This window comes from Cucurbitaria berberidis, assembly GCF_010015615.1.
Source record: "Cucurbitaria berberidis CBS 394.84 unplaced genomic scaffold K460scaffold_2, whole genome shotgun sequence".
Classification (NCBI taxonomy): Eukaryota; Fungi; Ascomycota; class Dothideomycetes; order Pleosporales; family Cucurbitariaceae; genus Cucurbitaria; species Cucurbitaria berberidis.
In genome coordinates, this window is record NW_024468936.1 from 2,031,376 (window position 1) to 2,051,095 (window position 19,720).

At 38.3% G+C, this 19,720-nt stretch overlaps 6 protein-coding genes across 6 annotated transcripts; 3 read left to right on the forward strand and 3 right to left on the reverse strand.

Moving 5' to 3' along the window:
* Positions 1–426: 426 nt before the first annotated feature.
* Positions 427–8,005, reverse strand: K460DRAFT_414352 (NAD(P)-binding protein; the record flags this gene model as incomplete). The annotated part of the gene is made up of 7 exons (XM_040937667.1): positions 7,153–8,005; positions 7,060–7,098; positions 6,691–6,996; positions 6,500–6,642; positions 6,415–6,445; positions 6,295–6,362; positions 427–442 (listed from the first exon to the last, which is right to left on the reverse strand). The coding sequence occupies exons 1-7, from the start codon at positions 7,765–7,767 to the stop codon at positions 427–429; spliced, it is 1,218 nt and encodes a 405-aa protein (XP_040790208.1). The 5' UTR covers positions 7,768–8,005.
* Positions 8,006–9,606: 1,601 nt separating this feature from the next.
* On the forward strand, positions 9,607–10,506 carry K460DRAFT_414353 (uncharacterized protein; the record flags this gene model as incomplete). Its single annotated transcript, XM_040937668.1, has 2 exons — positions 9,607–10,026; positions 10,084–10,506. The coding sequence occupies 2 exons, from the start codon at positions 9,607–9,609 to the stop codon at positions 10,318–10,320; spliced, it is 657 nt and encodes a 218-aa protein (XP_040790209.1). The 3' UTR covers positions 10,321–10,506.
* A 216-nt stretch (positions 10,507–10,722) lies between these two features.
* K460DRAFT_307065 (uncharacterized protein) lies at positions 10,723–12,564 on the forward strand. Its single transcript, XM_040930053.1, has 2 exons — positions 10,723–11,551; positions 11,608–12,564. The coding sequence occupies exons 1-2, from the start codon at positions 10,906–10,908 to the stop codon at positions 12,126–12,128; spliced, it is 1,167 nt and encodes a 388-aa protein (XP_040790210.1). The 5' UTR covers positions 10,723–10,905; the 3' UTR covers positions 12,129–12,564.
* On the reverse strand, positions 12,554–13,005 carry K460DRAFT_392946 (uncharacterized protein; the record flags this gene model as incomplete). The annotated part of the gene is made up of 2 exons (XM_040935915.1): positions 12,554–12,610; positions 12,647–13,005. 2 exons carry the CDS (start codon positions 13,003–13,005, stop codon positions 12,583–12,585), a joined length of 387 nt encoding a protein of 128 aa, XP_040790211.1. The 3' UTR covers positions 12,554–12,582.
* A 4,067-nt stretch (positions 13,006–17,072) lies between these two features.
* Positions 17,073–17,696, forward strand: K460DRAFT_244791 (uncharacterized protein; the record flags this gene model as incomplete). The annotated part of the gene is made up of 2 exons (XM_040927339.1): positions 17,073–17,575; positions 17,636–17,696. Coding segments are annotated over 2 exons (564 nt in total), but the record flags the coding sequence as incomplete, so codon positions are not given.
* A 956-nt stretch (positions 17,697–18,652) lies between these two features.
* Positions 18,653–19,329, reverse strand: K460DRAFT_374662 (uncharacterized protein; the record flags this gene model as incomplete). Its single annotated transcript, XM_040934690.1, has 3 exons — positions 18,653–18,844; positions 18,900–19,123; positions 19,191–19,329. 3 exons carry the CDS (start codon positions 19,327–19,329, stop codon positions 18,653–18,655), a joined length of 555 nt encoding a protein of 184 aa, XP_040790213.1.
* Positions 19,330–19,720: the final 391 nt, after the last annotated feature.

Below are 19,720 nucleotides of genomic sequence, written 5' to 3' on the forward strand. Positions count from 1 at the left end.
ATATAATAAAGTTATTAATATATACTTTAGCAAACTTAGCTATATTTTAAAATATATTATCTTTGTAGTATTATACGTGTGCTACTAAGTTTTTAAAGTTTATAATACAAATATTAAGTATTTTTATTTTATAGTAAGTATTAATTATAAATTTATAGTAATTTTCTAGGCAAATTTTAAACTAGTAAAAAAAACTAAAGCTATTTACTATAGTAATATAGCAAGCTCCCTGCAGTTAGCTAATAATATCTTGCTATATAATTAAAAAGTATATATTTTTAATTATTTACTTATTAATTTTTTATATATTTAAAATAAATTGTTTTTTCTAGTTAATAGTGCTTATACTGTTTATATTTTACTTAATTAATTTTTTCTAAATTATAAAAACTAAAACTAGAAATAGTGCTAGTATTATTATAGGCTTTAGCTTTCTTTGCTCCTAGAGTTTGTTAAAAATATTATTAATATATTTTTAATTATATAGTTTTTTACTATAGATTTTAAAAAAAATATTAGCATTTTACTACTTATTTTTTAAATTAATTTATATTTAGTATTTTAATAAAATATTTATAATAAATCCGCAGTCTATTTATATTAAAAAATATTTTATTGCTTTTTTTTTAAAAAGCTTTGCTACTGCTAAGTTTTTAAAAATTATAATATTATTATTAATTTTAAGTTTATTTTTAAATAACTTTTTAAAATTTAGTAAAGCTGCTAGGCTATACTAGTTACTATTTATTTAATAAACTGTTTTAACTTCTATTAGTATTGCATATTTTACTAGAATATACTATTATAAGTAAATTAAATTGCTAATATTATTATAAATAATAATTTTTAGTAATTTAAACTGTATTATTATTATATAGGCTTAAAAAGCTAGTAGTAGTATATTTAAAAATTTAAAAATATAATTATATTTTAATAAAAAAAGTTAAAATATATAAATACGCACTTTAAGTGCTGTATATACTAAAATAGTTATTATTATTTATATTATAATTTTATACTTTTTTTTAGTAGAATTATTTTTTAATTTAATAATAAAAAGTGTAAGTATGCTTTTGTATATTAGTTGCTTTATAGTTTAATTTTTAATATTAATAACTACTACTTGTAATACTAGAGTATTTATACTAATAAAAATATTTAGTTTAAGTGCTAGAATAATATATATACAAATATACTATAAAGCTTAAATTTATTTATTAAATTTAGTACGCAATAGTATATAAATTATAATATATATTAATTTAAATATTATTATTTTTCCTAGGCCTACGCTAGCATATTTAACTGGCTTTTTTAGCATTTTTTATACTATATTTTAAAAATTTTTTTTAATAAAAAACTTATTTACTAATATAATTACTGCTTTAGTGTTTAAATAAATAGTAAAATTTAGCTATTATTGTTTATTTTTAATTTTAAGCTTTAATTTATACTAGTTTTATACTAATATTGCTTTATTTATTAGTAGCAAAATTTTTAATTTTATAATATAAAATTATTTTAATAGCTTAGATACTTAAGCTGCTAAGTTAAGTAAAGTATATAATAAGCTATTTATTTTTAGTTTTTTTTAAATAATTATAAAAATATTATATAATTTATTATATACTTGTTTAATGTGCGTGTAAAGCTAATTATTAAAAAAAAGTTTATAACTATAAAAGTAATAGTAAATTTAGTAATTTATTAAATATTTTTTTAAAAAAAAAAATTTTTGCACGTATTTAATAAAATAAACTGTTTTATTTTTACTATTTAATTATTTAGTATATAGCTTTTTTGCTATTAAGTTATTAGTTATTAGGCAAGCCTATATATTTAAGTTATAATTATTTAAGTTTTTATTTATTATATAATCTTTTTTTAACGCAGGGTTATTAGAGCTAAATTATAATTTAAAATTATATAATTTTTTTATTTTTTTTTAAATATAGGGAAAATTTTACTATTATGCAAGAGTATATTCTAAAATAAAGTACTAGGCTTATTAAAGTACTATTTTTAATTATAATATATTTTTTAAATTTAGTTATACTATTACTTATTTATGCTAGAATACGCGTTATTTAGCTATTAAATATTTAGCTACTTTAAGTAATTAAAATTCTACTTATTTATATTTTTTTATATAAAAAGTAAAGCAGACTTATTTTATTATTTTTTTTTTTACTTATTATAATAAAGTGCAGTAGCTATATTTGCATTTTGCTATTTTTACTATTATTATATATTAGAATTATTTTTATATTGTTAGAAATTGCTATTGCAGTAGCCTTAGTTCTAAAAATTTAAATTTTTATTTAATTAATAACTGCAATAAGCAGTATTATTATTTATTAAAAAATTTAAGCTTTTATTTCTTTAGTTACTATACTAGTAGTAAAAAAATTATTTATTTTAGTTAAATTTATTTTAAAAAATTTTAACTAATGTGTATTTGCGTTCTTTAAGTATAAATAAAAAATTATTAAATTTTATATTTAATTTTAAGTTTTATAAATATATTTAAATTTACGCATTTAATAAGTTTTACGCATATATAATATACTAATTATTATTATTATAACTGTATTTAGCATTCTAATAAAATTATTTAATTTTTAAAAATTATTTTATTAAAAAGCATTTTTCTATTAAATTTTTAAAAATATATTGCTTTTTTTATAAGCAGTTTAAAGTAATAAATAATTAAATTTAAAAAAATTTTAGCTTTTTTTCTTATTAGTTTATACTTATTTTTTTAATAATTTTTAGTTTGCGTTTTAGTTTTAAGTTTAACTAATACTAAAAAAAAGCTATTTTTTTAAAATATTAGTGCAGGTTGTTATAAATAGTATATTTAGCTATTATTTAAAAAGCAATAATAATTTTTATAGTATTAATAAAAATGCAAATATTCTAATAGTATATTTTATTAAATATATTTGCTATATTATTTAGATAGTTGCGCGCAGATATATCTAGCTAAAAAAAACTAATTTATTTAAAAATAAATTTTAAAGTACTACTTATTACTTTTATTTATATATTATTATTAGCTATTTTAACTTTTTTTAGTATAAAACTTTAGTTACTTTAATTATATTATAGCTGTATTAAAAGGCGAAGGTTTCTGTATAAAGCTTTTAATAAATACTAGTTTTATTATATATAAAAAAAGCTTTTACTATTAGTAAATTTTATTTTTAGAAAAAGTCTAGTCTAGTAGCTAATTAATATATTATTACTAAGCTAATTTAGTTATATAATACATTTGCTATATTGCCCTTATATTTGCTAAAAATTGCTTTTTAATAGTAGTGCTAAACTATTACTTTTAATTATATATATATAGTATTTATTTTTATTAAACTACTATTAAATGCTTTGCACTAAAACTTTGTACTAAGTTAGTAAATTAATAGCTATAGCGAGGGCAAAGAGGCTCTCTAAAGTCAGTTACAAAAAATTAAGCTGCAAAAATTTGGATTTTTACCTAGGTAGGTGACCAAATTTGGCAAAAAAGAAGAAAAATACAGCTTTTATTGTTAGAAACTGCAGGATTTGAACTTAGTTTACTGCATATAATTCAGATATAATTAAGATATAACTCGGGTATAACTCAAGTTTATTCTAATATAATTTAGATTTAATTAGACAATTATTAAACCTAGCTATATAGTTAATTAAATTATTAAGGTTTTTAGAGCCGTAGAAGCTTTTCCTTAATAGGCTACAATATTCGAATTTAACTACAATTGTATAGCTGCAATAGCAGCTCAGGCCTCTATTTTTTTTTTTTTTTTTTAAAAAGTTAGTAATAGTTAAGTATATATATATAATATTTTGCTAATATTATTTTAAAATTTTATAAATATATTTTTAAATTTTTTTTGCGTAATAAATTAACTTTGCTGTAATAAAAATTTTAAAAGTAATTTTTTAGTAATAAACTAATTTTAAGTTAGTTAATAAAAATTATTCTAGTAATTAAGTGCAATAGTTAATAATTTTTAGTAATTTTTTTGCTATTATTTGCCTAATTATAATTTAGTTACTAAAATTAAATTTAAATTATTTAGTAGCTATAGAAACAGCTGCTATATATTATTTAGCTAGCAGTTTTCTAATTTAATTATTTATTTTAATATTGTACAATGCATGCCTAAATTTAAGTTTTTTAAATATATTATAAAAAAAATTTTTTTTTTTTATAAAATAATTATAATAGTATTTATATATTATAGAAAGTTACAAATTAGCAATCTTGCTACTATATACTAAATTACTACTTTTTTCTTATTCTGTTTGTATTTTTGTATAAGCTAAATTTTAATAAAAATTATAAATAGTAAAATTTATTATATATTTGCTACTATAGTAAAAATATATATAATAAATATATAGTTAATTCTGCGTATAGTTAAAAATAAAAAAAGTAATAAAATATTACTACTATTTTTTATTTTTTTAACTTTTTAATAAATTTGCTATATTATTAAATGCGTAAATAAATTTAATAAAGTAAGTAATAATTAAATATAATATTATTTTTATAGCATTATTAAAATTATTATAATAAAAATTTCTATTATTGTATAAAGTTATTTTGCACACTTTTAGTCTATAAAAAATTATAATATAATAAATAATTATATTTATATATTAAAAAAGTTTATTTTATATTTAATATTTTATTTAGCAGCTTATTTTTTTTTTAAATATAATAACTAAGTAAGCAAATATTCTAATTTAGCTTAATTTTTAAAAAAAAGCTATTTAAGTATAGAAGTAGGCTAAGTTCTTTAAATTAAAAAAATAATACTATACTAGAGTTTAGCCTTAAATAGTATAAATATTTTATAAAATTTAAGTATACTAATAGTAACTTTAAATACTTTAATAAGTATAAAAAAATAATATTTTAGTAAATTATTTAAATAGGCTATAAAATTATAAGTATGTATAATAGTATTTTTAATAAATTTTAAAAAAAAGTACTATAATATAAAGCAAAGCTGCCTAATTATTATTTAACTAATTAAACTAATAAAAGCTATAAATTATAAATTATAGTAAAAGCTGTAATATTAGAGCAATTACTATTAATTAATATAGCAGGCTATTCTAATAAAAGAAAAATATAATTAAATTAATACTATGCAGTATATGTCTTTTTAAATAAAAAAAAATAATAAAAAGTAAAAAAAAATAATAATAATAAAAAGCGCTTTAGTAGGATTTAGCAGGCTTACTATTTTTAGTATATTTAATAAAGTACTGCTAAATTTTAATTTTAAATAATAATATTTTAAAAATATTTAGCTTTTATAATAAAAGTATTATTAAATTAGAAATTTTTATAAGTACGTTCTAAAAAGTAAAAAAAAAAAAAATAGCAAAAGTTTTAAGTATAATTATATAATTGCTTAATATTTATTAGTTTTTTTTTTTTACTAAACTATAGTTTTATAAATAATAAAAAAAGTTTATAAATTGCTAAATAAACTAAATATTAGCTTTTATAAAAACTTTTGCTTAACTAATAGTAAATTATAATTATATTAATAAAAGCTAATTAGAATTTAAAGTTATTATATTGCTATTTTTAAATTTTTTTTAAAAAAATACTTACTATACTTAGTAGTTTTTAGTAGCTATACTAGTGCAATATTTATTTATTATAATAAGCTAGTATTTTAATAATAATATTAAATATATTTTTGCAAAAGTATAATTATTATATAAATTATAAAATTTTTATAATACTACTTACTAAATACGCGATAAAATATAATTATATACTTAATTTTAAAATTTAATTTAAAATTAGTTATATTAAAGTATAAAGTTTTTAATAATATAAAGCTAAAATACTATTTTAATTTTAAAGCTGCGCAAATTGCAGTTAGCTATATTAAAATTATAAAAAATATAAAAATTATTAAATACTTTAGCTACTAATTTATTATAATATAAAAGTAATAATTTATATTTATAAGTTTTATTAAGCTAAACTAGCTGCTGGGTAAATAATATATTTTATCCTGGCACAGACTATCCTTCCTTGGCGTTCACGTGACAGCGGCGCGAAATGTTGATCCTGCGGCTTTGTAGGTGTGCGAGTTCTCAAATCTTAAGAGCAGCCGGTGTTTTACTCAGAACCAATCTCAAGTGCGCGAATATGGAGATGTTTTTTCTTGATTGTTCGTTTATTGGGTCTTTGCTTCATCGCGTTTGGAGGCGCGATACACAAACATACTGTTCTAAAATTCGCTACTTCTCATGATCTACCATAATAAAATGGGCTTGATTGTCACTCCGTTATGCATCTCAGCCAAAGCTTTGTCGAAGTCCTCGGCCTTCCACTTGTTAGTTTAATCCTTTCCTCAAGTTTGACTTATGTGCACTTACCGAGTATGTCTTGGACAACTTCTCGATAGGACTATTGAAGCGATGTTTAGTGCAGATCACGGAGAGTTGAACGGTTAACACTTACAACTTTCCTTCACGATACCACTCAATCATCTGGGGTACGAACTGAAATTCAAAATTAGTCCATGTCTCTATTGATGCCTCCGGAGCGTCTACCTTGGATGGCTTCGCATTGCCTTCGAGGCAACCTCTAATTGCAGATCCGTACTGCCGTGAATTAGCGAGGCCTTGTGAGTATAAATCTATGAGACATACGTTCAATAGTAGGCCCAGGTCAAGATCCATGCTCTTCCCATTCACTATACCAATCAAAATCATTTGACCCTTGGAATGCAGGCTTTGCAGACCGCCATCAATTATGGGGACCACACCAGTTGTGTCAAAATTTGCGTTTGTCCCTAGCGGGACGATCTCTCTGATTGCCGTATTGAGGTCAGCTGCTAGAGAGGGAAGATTGGATGTATCAATCACGTGAGTAGCCCCAATCTCTCTCGCCAGGTCCAGACGGGATTGTACTCTATCTACGCCAATGATCGTTTTGGCGCCCCGTATCTTTGCGGCCTGGAATTTCAGATTAATATGTTGCCCGAGCCCGATTGAAAAGCTGAATAGCAGCCAACGTACCATGATTGCGGCCATACCAACGCCACCGAGCCCAAATATCTGTGAAATCTGCGTCAGCTATGAATGCCTAAAATTTCTAGCTTTGGTACCTACAGCGACGGTATCATGCTCTGTCACGTCTGCGAGCTCAGTAACAGCAGCCGCGCCGGTTTGGTACCCACATCCCATTGGAGCGAACAACCTCAGCTCTTCCTCATTCTTTACCAGCTGCGACACATTGAGCGCCGATGTGCCCTTCACCAACGCCAGACTCGAAAAGCTCGACTGGCCAAAGAACAGTCCACTGGCGGGCCCTCCATCCTCAACTTGATACACTTCGGGCACACTAAAGATATTTTTGGCATGAAACTCGCCACAGTACCCAGGAGTCTCCTCTGTGCAGGCGCGACACTCCTTCTTGCCGCAATAATCGAAACTCAACAGTACTTTGTCTCCCTCTTTTACGTGGGTGACTGCACTTCCAACTTGTTCGACAAATCCTGCGCCCTCGTGGCCTAGAATTTTGGGATACGGCGAAGATCCCGGTGCGCCTGGTGGTATCGAAGAAAGGACTAGGTCCGTGTGGCAAATTCCGGAAGCGATGATGCGTACCAGAATCTCGTCTTCACGCGGCGCTCGCAGCTGAACCCTCTGTCTGCGCCATTGGACTTGGCCGTCTTTGGGGACGTCGCTCACGATGGCGGTTGTTGAGATGGGGTATGTCGTCATAGTGAAGGAAGTAGTGATGATTGGTTGCGAGCTTTAACGATGAAGTAGGAGAGCCATGCAAAGAGATTTTATTGTATCGAGGGATAATGGTTTGATGGCCACGCGACGCAGCACGGGGTACATATACAGATCCCCCGCGGGGTACCCCAGATCCATCATGCCTATACAAGATTAGATGTGGGCCATAGGATGTTGAATTCGCCGTTGTAGGACCGGCATCTAGGACTCATGGCAAATTGGTACCGTGGATAGTACATGGCATCTCTGGTTTGAGGCGCCCATGGTAAATCACGAGACTAGTAACCGTTGCCTTCCGAGGTTAGAACTGTGGACCTGACACGACAAGTTCACAAGTGCCGGGCGGAGCGGACGGAGTTGACTCCTGCCGGAGCCTCGTTTCCAAGGGTTGGCATCTTGGCAACCATTCCCAAAATAGGCTATTATGTCAGCGTCAACTTGAAGCGTATCCGCCAACACCAAGCCACTGCCTACGCTCAGTTGAGATATCGCTGGTTCTGTAAAGGTACTTTGATTTGAGTCTCTAAACCTCTCATCTCTCATTTCCAGTGCAGAATTCGTGGCATGCGGCGATAGTAGCAGGTGGAGCTCATTGACAAAAGACACGAAAGCCCGATACTGTTGGAAGAACCCAGCAATATTGAATGAACTTGGCGTACGGCAGCTGGGAAGAAAGAGGCAAATATCCAACACCGACACCAATCTAACGTTAGCAGCTTTCGACTGCTCTAATGCCAAACGTGACAAGGACGAAGTCGAAGTCGAAGCTATTCGGGAGGAAGTGGGAAGTTTGCTTGTCAATTTAAATCACGATCGCCTGACTTGGATGCCGCACTTACATTCCGTAGGGTCGCAAGCAGGTCGCCTGTTGCAAGGCTGAAGACCCGCCTCCTCGCACCAGTTTGACATGTCCTAAGAATTGCAGCGTCTCTAAAGATGCTTGCTCGGACATCGATGCTGACAGGACTCTGGCATGCCGAACTGACAATCTGGTCGAACATGACACACAATACAAGAGCAGACATGACACGCATGACTTCAACACACTTGAAAAATAGTCTCGTCATACCCAAATATCTGTGTTTGGAACCAAAGGTGCCATGCTTAGGTTTGGAAACTAATGACATGGCCTGAGTTCAGCCGCCTATTGGGCAAAGAATGGCGTCGTGAAAGGGTCATACCAATTCTATTCTCGCTGCGAGCGCGGGACTGTCCTGACGGCGCCATCTCAACGTCGAAGATCGATATCACTGCGCTAACACCGATTGCTACCACAATAACGCTAAAAGGTCGCAGAAGTCATGTTGCAGATGCTGATCAAGCAATAGACGCAAGTAATTCCACATTATATCTCTATGTATTATTACTAACAATGGTAGCGTAAAGTCTCTAACTGTGTCATGTCAATGTTCAAGGCTGCCGACAGCAACTTGGAGGTATTTCTAATTCTAGAAATATCAACTTAATAAGATACTGCGATATTGCCAGTAGCGTGTGAGCCCTCAGTCTTCGAACACCGACCATGTGGCGTGGACAGCAAGCGCCTAGTTAAAAGCCAGTGACTCCCCGCCGCATTCCTCTCATTACTGAAACTTCACAGCTAATCACTCGATAAGACCTGTACTTTGCAAGGCCAATAATTTCCTCGTGCCAGGATTAATCAACCGTCATCTTGTTGTGAAAGGTCCTACCCAAGTTTTACGGGCCTTCACCTTAGCGACATTGACACCGTCCCCCCGATGCACTCGATACACTCGATACACTCGATACACTCAATACACTCGATACGGCACATTGACTTCCCACGTACTGCAGCAACACATGTCTTCCACTTTCGGTCAAGCTGGGACAACGTTCAAAACTTCAATCCAGCGGGACAACAAATGGAAGTTCACGGGCAAGATTCGTGAGACCATCAAGGACCGTAAGCACAAGAAATGGGGTCTTTTAGTGTACCGCTGCGACTACGCCTCAAATGATACATGGACAAAGTTCTTAGCAGCTATTAATCAGGAAATGCAAAGGGGACTCGACATAGTCCAAGGAGAGGATCTAAAGGACACGTTGGAGATGACACCAAAGGAAGACAAGAACACGTTGGACGGTGCAACGGTCGACCAAGTCCGCGACATATTCAAGGCATGGGTCGAGAGCGACGAAGCGAAGGCGGAGAACGGCAATGAAACCAACGCGACGCTCAACTACCCGAGGTACACGTACTGTGTGCATGTGGATGCCGATGTACTTGATGCTGTGGTCAATCGCGCGTCTGGTCCGCCATACTCTCAGGCGTGAAAGACGGCATATGTCAACCTTGTGCAGCTTCGATCTGAGGTCGATCCCCAATACATCAAATATACAGAATATTCAACAGAGGAAGAGATCAACGAGGAGGAGGATGAAGAAGAGGACATGGATCATGTGAAGGTACACTTGGACTATATTGGTGCATATTCGTATAATTCGCTGTATGATCCTTTTACTTTCGACAGGTACGCGAGCTATCGCGATGAGAACGACGTGTCGATCGGATGATTGCTGGGGATTGTGGTTACATGTAAAGAAACATAGATGCTGTCATTCAACGTGCCACAACTTCAGTGCGCGTACAAATACTCACCAGAATCTTGCAGTCAATTGAGGTCAACCTCAATATTGGACTGAGTTTGGCCTTTCGTTCGGCATAGTCCTTGGCGCGAGCGCATAGCAATAGCTTCAGCATCCTACGCTTTTCTTCGCTTTACCGAGCGATTTCTTCCACTACAGGCTTCTTGCCAACTTGTCTTGTTCGAACGACGTTGATGTCAAGATGTTGGCTTTGCCATGTGACGACGGTGCACCTGCCGCTTCCAGCCACCTGCTATTTCCCAGCCCCGCTTTGATGCAGCGGAAGAGCGCCGCGGCTCGAGGCGCTCCTCGATGCACGAGACCAGATCGCGACCCAAAGATTTTCCAACCCGCCATAACACTCTGGTTCCAATGCGCTGCCTATGGCCATGACTCTCACCGCTTCTTACGTATTGTTATACTCATTCTAGCCCAGGATACCTTCGGTGGGTAGCACTACGTCACGACGCAGCCGGAGTGGTTTTATCGGATAATACAGCAGCCATTGCCAGCATGGCCACAAACAACGAAGCCAAATTGCCACTGACAAATGAAAGTGTGCAAGCATGGGCTCGCGCAACATTCCCTGGTCCTTTTCGTGCCCTGCCGAGAAGCGCAAGGCTGACATGGATCGAGTTTGACGAATCGAGCTTCAGTATCAGCAGGGCCATTTGGAGATCGCTCGGACGCTCATCGCACAAGCAACTCCTCGTCATCGGAGCATACGCCCCAGGCGCAGAAATTGAAGAACCGACCGATCGCGTTGTAGCACACGTCCACGCCGATGAGGCAGAAGTGAGCTTCTATCGTGTCGCGGAGACCGCCGATGGCGAGGAGTTGCAGTCTGTTACATCAACCAGCGCTGTGGCTTTTCATGCGCCGTTTTGCGACGTGGGAGACGACGCCGGGGGATCGGAGGCTATCCATCGTGTCTCAGCCCTGATCCGCTACTACTTCCTAGCGGCGGGGCACGTGAAAGAGCTGTTGAAATTGAAACTAGACCCCACAATGTTTCCCAGGAACTTCAAGGATGCCTGTTCTTGGATCAAAAACGGAGGAGAGCGCCCCATTGCGCCTCCCTCGAGACGCTCATGGGGCCCTCCCAAGGCTACCTCTCCAGACGGTATCGTAATCCGGCCAAAGCGTTCTTCTACTGTTTGTATGTATATCACCATATCCATCCCCCTGATACGCACAAGACGCTAACAATACCAGCATATATCTCCCAATTGACCGCGGAAGATATTCGTGCTCCTCCTATCAAACGATCAGCAACAGACAGTGTTAGTATCACGGTCAAGCGAGAACGAGACGATGACAGCATGGCCAGGCCGAAGAAGCACCCACGCCGTACGCTTAGTGAGCAGATTTATATTCCGAAAGTGCTAGGTCGTGAACCGATTGCGAGCCCACGAAGTCCTGCACCGGAGCGGGTTAACAGAGCCCTGTCAGATCGGATCCAGCACCTCAAAGTTGAGAATGCGGGCTTGCAGCAGCGCCTAGCGTCGGAAGCACAGAGTCATTGCATTGAAAACGAACGCGCGGAGGAAGCGTTAGCTAGCATGAAGACACGGCTTGCAAACGTCGAAAGCGCATCAGAACAACTCCAAGTTGAGATGCAGTTATTAAGAGAAGGGATTGAACAAGCTAAGCAAGACAGTGCATCAACAAAGGCCGAGCTTTTAGATATTCGCAAAGGCCTACCACGGAAACAAAGAGAAGCTATGAGGAATTAAAGAATTAAAGTACATGCGGATTCTAGGTTATAAATAATAGTAGTTTGCCTTTTAGTATATAGCTGAGTGGGCGGAATATTTATGAATATGCGCTGTAGTAAGGCGGCAGTACGGAGTGGATAGAAGGGAAAGAGGGGATGGGTAGAAGCAGAAGAAGAAGAAGAGGTGGAGGAGGAGGAGAGGATAAAGGAAGAATAGTATGTTAGGTTTTTAACCTACTATATAGGAATATCTCACTGTTGCGATGCAGCTCTCTCAAAGCACACCGCCAAAGACTGGCGATAGCTTAAAACAATAGTCTTGGGACGTGTGCGCCTTTTGGTAATGTTTCTTGTCAGTACACCGCGTACTAAGGATTTGATCACACGTTAACTAGATAGATCCAAACGTTCTGTTCTACAACACCAATATATTATTGATAGTATCAGTCCGGCCCGCCCAAATAGCTACTTATTTAGAAGATTCTATCATAACCTTTACATCTATAGAATCCTTAAGTAACGCTATAGGCTGCTTACTGATTCTCCCACACACCGAAACCACGCACTACTGTCAGGGGTAGATTGGTAACGCATTCGCCGCCCCCATTAACCCAGAAATTCGCAACTAGAGGACCTGACCGAACCTGGACGATCTTTCGATTGTTCGGGGAAGTGTTCCGGAGTCGTAAGACACCTGCCGCGTTACACCCTGGGGGCGCGTACCAAATTTGAGTTAAGGATACACCGGTTGCACAGTCGGTACGTGTAGAGCCAAAGGCATTGCACGCTCCTTGCAATGCGGCTTGGCCCGCGGGTGAAGGCGCCTCTGCGCAAGTAGCCTGCGCGAGGGCTCCGCTGACAGGAACAAGAAGGGCGAGAAAGAAGTTGGCGTGCATTTTCGGTCGTTTGATGAAGATCCTGTGTCGTCAGCTAGGGTATTCTTGTATCTTATCTGTTCGCTGATATTTGCCGTTGTACTGACCGAAATGGGACGAGAAAACGTAAGATGCGTAATAGATGATGGGCGATGTGTGATCCTTGAAGTATGGTAGATTGATAGTAGGAAGGTGAGCCCTTATTAAGAGCGGAAAGACCTCTTTTTATACCCTTTCTTAGTGAGTCAAGTATTACGTAAATTTGTTGATGAGAAAGAGGCCGTTTCCGCAGCGGATCCGGTTTCTACCCAGGAGCTCGTGTTTTCTGAGCGCTCTATTTTGGAACGTACGAGCGCGTGTCTCCTAACAGCTAGACCTAGGCCAAACGAGGAGTCTTAAGTGGTCTGACCCTATCTAATACAGCGCCTTTATACGTATACGCCTTAGTACCCCTTCTAGCGATTGCAACAACGCGTAAGCCCAAGCACTGCACTCTAATCCCAGCCGTGACTATGGCAGATGATTTGGACTCATGGGTGAAAATTGAACTAGCCAACCTGATACGAGATGCACTCGCCCACCGATCCTGACAATGCTTGCATAGGCGCTGAATTGGAAATTACATCGTACACGACACTTAGAGTTGACATCTAGGCCGTGCTCCAGGAAATGGGACAGGTAGACGTAGTCGACTGCACTTTCTGTGCTTGGCGACCGTCTCGACCTATCCTGGAAGCTGATCAAGGACTCTAAATACCCAGGTTCACAGCTCTCAGGGAGAGAAAATTGCCCAAGGACTAATTCAACAAGGTGATAGTGCGAGCGAATGGAAGTCGTCAGCATCGCTGTTACTTCAAGATCAAGAACGCATGCAACGACCACGTACCCCCCATGTAGGAGTATCCACCATCGGGAGTATCCACCATCGGGAGTATCCACCAGCGGGAGTATCCGCTATCCGGAGCAGGGAGCATCCGCTATCCGGACACGCAGATACGGGACGGCTTTTACCACAGAGCAAACCCATTTCCAGGCAAGTCTGCTGCTTCTTTCTGTCTTGTAGACGCTGACCCATTGATCGAAATAATTATGTTATACGCTGCGTTACTTTGAAAAGAACGGGCGACATTCCGGAAATCCCTGGTCGTTACGGCAAACAGGGACTTACCAAAGTTATGATGGCGAAGAGGATCGATGTATCTGGTTTCTAATTCAGCCGTCCCGCTCGTTTCTAACCCTGTTGGAAAATATGCTACACCAAAACTCGCTGCCCCAAAGCCACTCCACTTCAGATCCAATGCTCATTCACCAGATGTGTCTCACTGAGAGGTTGAGCAGCTTTGAAGAGTATGTTCATGCTATACATTCTGATGCAATGCAACTGGTAGGATCGCCATGCCACGCCGTACTCGTGGCAACCTTGCTGAGTAAGACAGAGCTACAAAGCCTGCTTTTCGGTGGTGGGAAGACCAACGAAACACGATTTTGCGGTCACCTTCCAAGATCTCCAAGATCTATATTTGCTTAAGCAGCATTTGTGGAGAGCCGCAACAGCTCTGGAGTCGAACTTGAGCCTCTGTAAGAGACTTCAAGAGCTACCCTGGGAGGGGGCGAGCGGGTCATTCAGTGAGCTGAGAAACTCCAACAACCTCATTGAAGTGCACACACGGAGACTTGCGATGTTGAGGAAGTTTACCAAAGACACAGATGGTCTAGTGAGTCAATGCCGATTTCTTCTCGAGAGCCACGCTAAAAGAAAAGCATGCGCAAGCTCTCCAAAGTGCTCGACGCGCGACGTGACAAGGTCCTATTACAGAGCAATGCCGCGCGATGCAGGAAAACCTAGAGGTCCTGAAGTGAATCGCTTTTGTCAATGTAGAGGAGAACCAGAAACTTTCCAAAATCAGCTCACACACACTCAAGGGCTCGAACACGCTTAAAGCACTCACAACGATCGCGACCATGTATTTGCCTGCCAGTCTGATAGCGGTGAGTGTTGCGAGACCTCGGTAGAAGCCAGCTAAAAACCCTTCTAACGATCTTCAGCTCGAGCCTTGTCCAGTTTCAGCTCAAAGGCCAAGACTCCCACAAGGGCTTCGTCATCGCTACGGAATTTTGGATTTACATTACTGACCGGATGTTTTTTGATACTGATGAGGAAGTCGTTGGAAAACCTGCGTACCCTTTAGCCTACAACTATAGGGGAAATTCCGCCGGGGAGGTGGTGATGCAAACTGGGAAAGGTGATGGTCAATAGTTAGGGGTAATCTAACTCTAAATACCGACCTTATCCAAATCAGCTTAGTGCACCTCGCCCTCCGCCGAGCGAAAACAAGAGGTCCTTTTACACCGTAGTCTGATAAAGATAGCACTACGAGCACTTTCGCGCTTGTAATGTTCCTGGTTTTCCTTAAGATTATATCATGCTCTGTTATAGCGCTTTCTCGGATGTACCCAGCTCAAGGACGAGGCTCACTTGCGGCGGCAGAAGGTTGGTGCGAGAGAAGCTTGCCGACCTCATCACATTCCTGGCAGTAGCTCAAAGCATGTCCTTAGATATGATATTCATGACATGGACAGCCCCAATCGGCTCGATAGACAGAGTTATGGTTCATTGGGTATAAGCGGCACCGCGGAGGTTCGCCAGCGAATTCTCCATCTGCGCAAAAGTCTTGCGTTCAAACGTCCGAAAATCGAATTTGTCTCTAAACAGCCCGGAGTGGTTTCTTTCACAAATTAAGATAAGCGCGAAAGGCGAGATATATTCGACGGGGAGTTCCGAAATCTGATTTTGGAACTACTTCGTGTTGAATGATCGTCTTTGATCCTTACAGGCGGTAGAACGCCTTGACAGAAGCTCGCTAAGGCCGGAGCTTTTAGACGAAATTTCGGAAGCAGTGGTCGATGATGCGTGTGCAAAGTCAGTTTCCGTCGCTTTCTCTAACGAAGATAATTAACTCTTGTATATTCTTATCTTATATAAGTTGATACCTCGCCTGCAACTTGATCCGCGGGTCCAGTAAGATCACTACTAGCCAATAGTGGGGTTTATTACTCAAGCTACTGCCGCTGTTCTGCACCAGACCATCACAGTGATGTATATATACCTTCACGACGACAGACCACAGGTCAAGGTACATCAATAACTGTGACTACGCGCATCAAGTCATTGGAATCCGAAATGACAATACATTGGCAATGCCAACTTCAAGTCTAGACGTTCCGGCACGGCGATATCTGATCCTAATAACACTGAGTCGGTTATTACAGCCTCAGCTCTCTCAGTCTCAATTTCCGAGTTGTTGACGCTGCAGCTTGATGTATTCTCAGGCATTCGTTATAGCTACGGTGGTGGAATGTGGGTTTGTTTTTGTGGCACGAATCGGCATCGTTTGTCCTACATTCCGACAAACCATTTCCTTGCTCAATCCTTCTCATTCAGCAGACCTCTCCAGATTGTTCTACACACGCGACTCACTCAATTTTCATTGGGAGCTTACTGAAAAAACATGAATCTAATAGGCCTCCCTCCAGCTACAGCTCGACTAGCAGTTGAGCTGCAGCTCGCAGATGTCGAAGAGATTATGCACGGAATAGTCGCAGGAGACGAGTACACAGCCCTCGAGGCTACGAGAATAGGTTTTCAAGACATCCTGCTGCTTTTGCAAGATCAAGTCTTAGCTATGGATATTCTCAGGGCAGATCACGACGACCGAGTTGTCTTTGAAAGGCTTGTTCAGGAAGAAAGACAGGCAGAGCAGGATCACGACGTTGCCTGCGGCGTTGACGACATCACTCCAGATCGGACTGAGAACTCAACACCAATACCAAGGGACCCTTCTGAAGGTCAAGAATTTTGGCTGAGCGACGAATGTCCACATTCTTACGCAGCGCTTGCAGCGCTTACAAGCATCATAACGGCGGAACAAATCACCACGACGCTGGACAGGTCTGGGTCTAGCTTCTCAACCTACGGGCAGGTTCATGAAGTTGAGAATAGCGCTGAATCCTCCACCCGAAACAAATCGAAAGGCAAAGGGAAGGCTGAAGGGATCGCCAACGGAGATGTACACGTGACGCACACTTTCTGTTCAGCTTGTATGGAGCAGTTTGCCCGCTTCGATGTACTCGAACTGGGTTGCAAGCGCCAGGACGATGCCCTTTTTCACGCTTATTGCAGGACCTGCCTGGTTGATCTCTTCCAGACCAGTCTCACGGACACAACCCTCTTTCCGCCCCGTTGTTGTGGCAAACGCATCCCAATATCTGCTTGCGTCCAACTCTGTCCGCCAGAGCTGGTGAGACAATATAAAGAAAAGCAGATTGAATTAGCATCGCCAAACCCAGTGTACTGCAGTAATCGGTACTGTGCGGAATTCATCAAGCCCGAAAGCGTCACAGCTGATGTTGCGGTGTGTACGAGCTGCCGGGCAGAAACTTGCACTGTCTGTAAGAATCCAAGACACAAAGGGCTGTGTCCAGAGGACCCAACAGTACAGATGTTAATGGATGTGGCCGGGAAACAGAGGTGGCAAAGATGTCCTAAGTGTAGGACTATGGTCGAATTACTCGTGGGCTGTTACCATATGCGGTGAGTTATGTCAGGCTCGAATAGAGCAAGGCAATAACTACAGTGCTAACAAAGATACAGATGTCGATGCGGTGGGGACTTCTGTTATCTCTGCGCAAAGCCCTGGAAGACATGCTCGTGTTCTCAGTGGGACGAGAATCACCTTCTTTCTGATACTCGGGTTGCCGGCGCTCCAGGAAACCAGATCGCAATGCCGGAAGAAGAAGAGACTCTAGAAGCAGACCCAAGCTTCGATGTCTTAAACGACTTGCAGTTGCGAATTGCAACTGTTGCTGGAGGGTTTGCTATTGTTAACGACGAGGAAGAGTCGAGTAGTACAACTGATCATCTTATTGGTGCCTGTCACCATCATTGGGAACGAGTTTATGGAAAGCAGGGTGAGCTCGAGCTGTGTGGGATTTGCTTTGATCATCTGAGGTTTGTTAATGCGTGCACAACCTGTAGAACGAAGGTCTGTAACCGTTGCTTATATAATAGACTTTAGTTAGAGTATAGCATTCTTAGGTCTAATCTACAGCCAAGACATAGCTAGCTGGTACAGACAGTCTAACACGTATTAACTATAAGGATATCAAACTCCAAGGATTCTATGCGTACTTTGTATTCATTGAATTCCTAATATAACATTAACTACTAAAGGCATTGCGGCGCGCTCGCGCCATTGACTATTCCGAACAAGAGGACTGATTCAGAGTCTCAAAATGGTGTTTCCCGGTTGCAATTAACTTTGTTATCCTTCTTACCTCGTGATTGAAGTATGGTTAGAGCACGTCTGAGCCATAAACTTTTAATTTTTATTTTTGGGGGATACAAATTCAACAACACTACTAGAGTAAACCGCACTTGACCCGCGAACAAAACTCCATTTGCATGAAAAAAGACCCCCGCCTATTCCCAAGTCTATCTGTAGGTATATCTCCAGTCTGTGGAGTTGTACATTGAGCATGAGACTCTACTTGCAAGAAAGTGAAAGAAGGGTAAATATGCCGCCACGAACACCATTCACTGCACCTAAACCGTTCCGATTAGCACCTGTCAATCCTGCAAAATAATACAGAAGTGTGTAAGAGCAACAAGTTACTTAAAAGCAACAGCGTCCAACCCCGCCAGAATCCTCTCACACAAATCCTCCTGGCCTTCTGCTTTTACTTCAATGCTTAGCCCCAGATTTGGGGGTGCAGCATTGCTAACGCTTGGATCCTGGTAGTTAATACTCCAGTACTTGGGCACCTCACAGGTGGTAAAGGACGTTTTTGTCCTCGGGCAGTACTCCAGGGTAGGTTTCAGTGTGTGTGCCGTCGATGCACTTTGCGACAGTGCTAACAGCGGCACCGAGAGTATCAAGGAGCCCATTGCGGATCCAGGTTGGGTCCTCACCGTCAGGACCAATAGTGACAATGAGGTCAGTTACGGTATCGGACGTTAGAAGCTGGATCTTGAGTTCTATATCATTGGTCTCGCATTGTCCTTCTTCATGGCAAATGGGTGATACAGCTTCCATCATCTTCTCGGTGGTAAGGAGGCCGATATTGACTGATTCGCGCGAGACTGAATATTATTAATCGGTGTATGTGGGTGCAGACATGACCAGGGATGAAATGGTGTGAGGACATACATGTGAGCTTGATGTTTCCTGCTTCATCCCAGATTGTTGGGTCGCGTTTGGCGAGTGTGTTGACCTTGTTAATAGCCGGAATGGCTGAGGCTCCAACAGATGCCAGGAACGCAGTGAAAGCAATGGTGGTAAAATGCATATTGAATTGGATTGGTTCGCTGTTGAAGAGATGAATAGGAGGAGCACAGGATATGAAGAAGGTGATTGAGGAGGATGTAAAGACAATTTGTTCAATGAGGTGAAGAATGATAAGTACTTGTGATAGGGAAGTTGCACTCCCTTTGTACACTCAATGAAGGCAGCATGCTTATACACCTTGAAACTAATACTTCCTATCGCGTCACTACCTATGGTAGTACCATGTACTCCGCTCCATCCATGCACTCCGAAAAGGATCCACTAATGTCATTACCTAGGGGCGAATGACTGCGAAAGATTTACTCGGTGTTGGTCACTACTATCATAGTACAACGCTGAGCTACTTGCTTCATTTCTGACAGAAAGAATCTACATTCCTTTGCACCTTGTCG

Coding starts and splice junctions, on each gene's coding strand:
- K460DRAFT_307065 (XM_040930053.1), top strand. CDS start 10,906: ATGGCCACAAACAACGAAGCCAAATTGCCACTGACAAATGAAAGTGTG. Junction 11,552..11,607: donor AAAGCGTTCTTCTACTGTTT/GTATGTATATCA, acceptor TAACAATACCAG/CATATATCTCCCAATTGACC.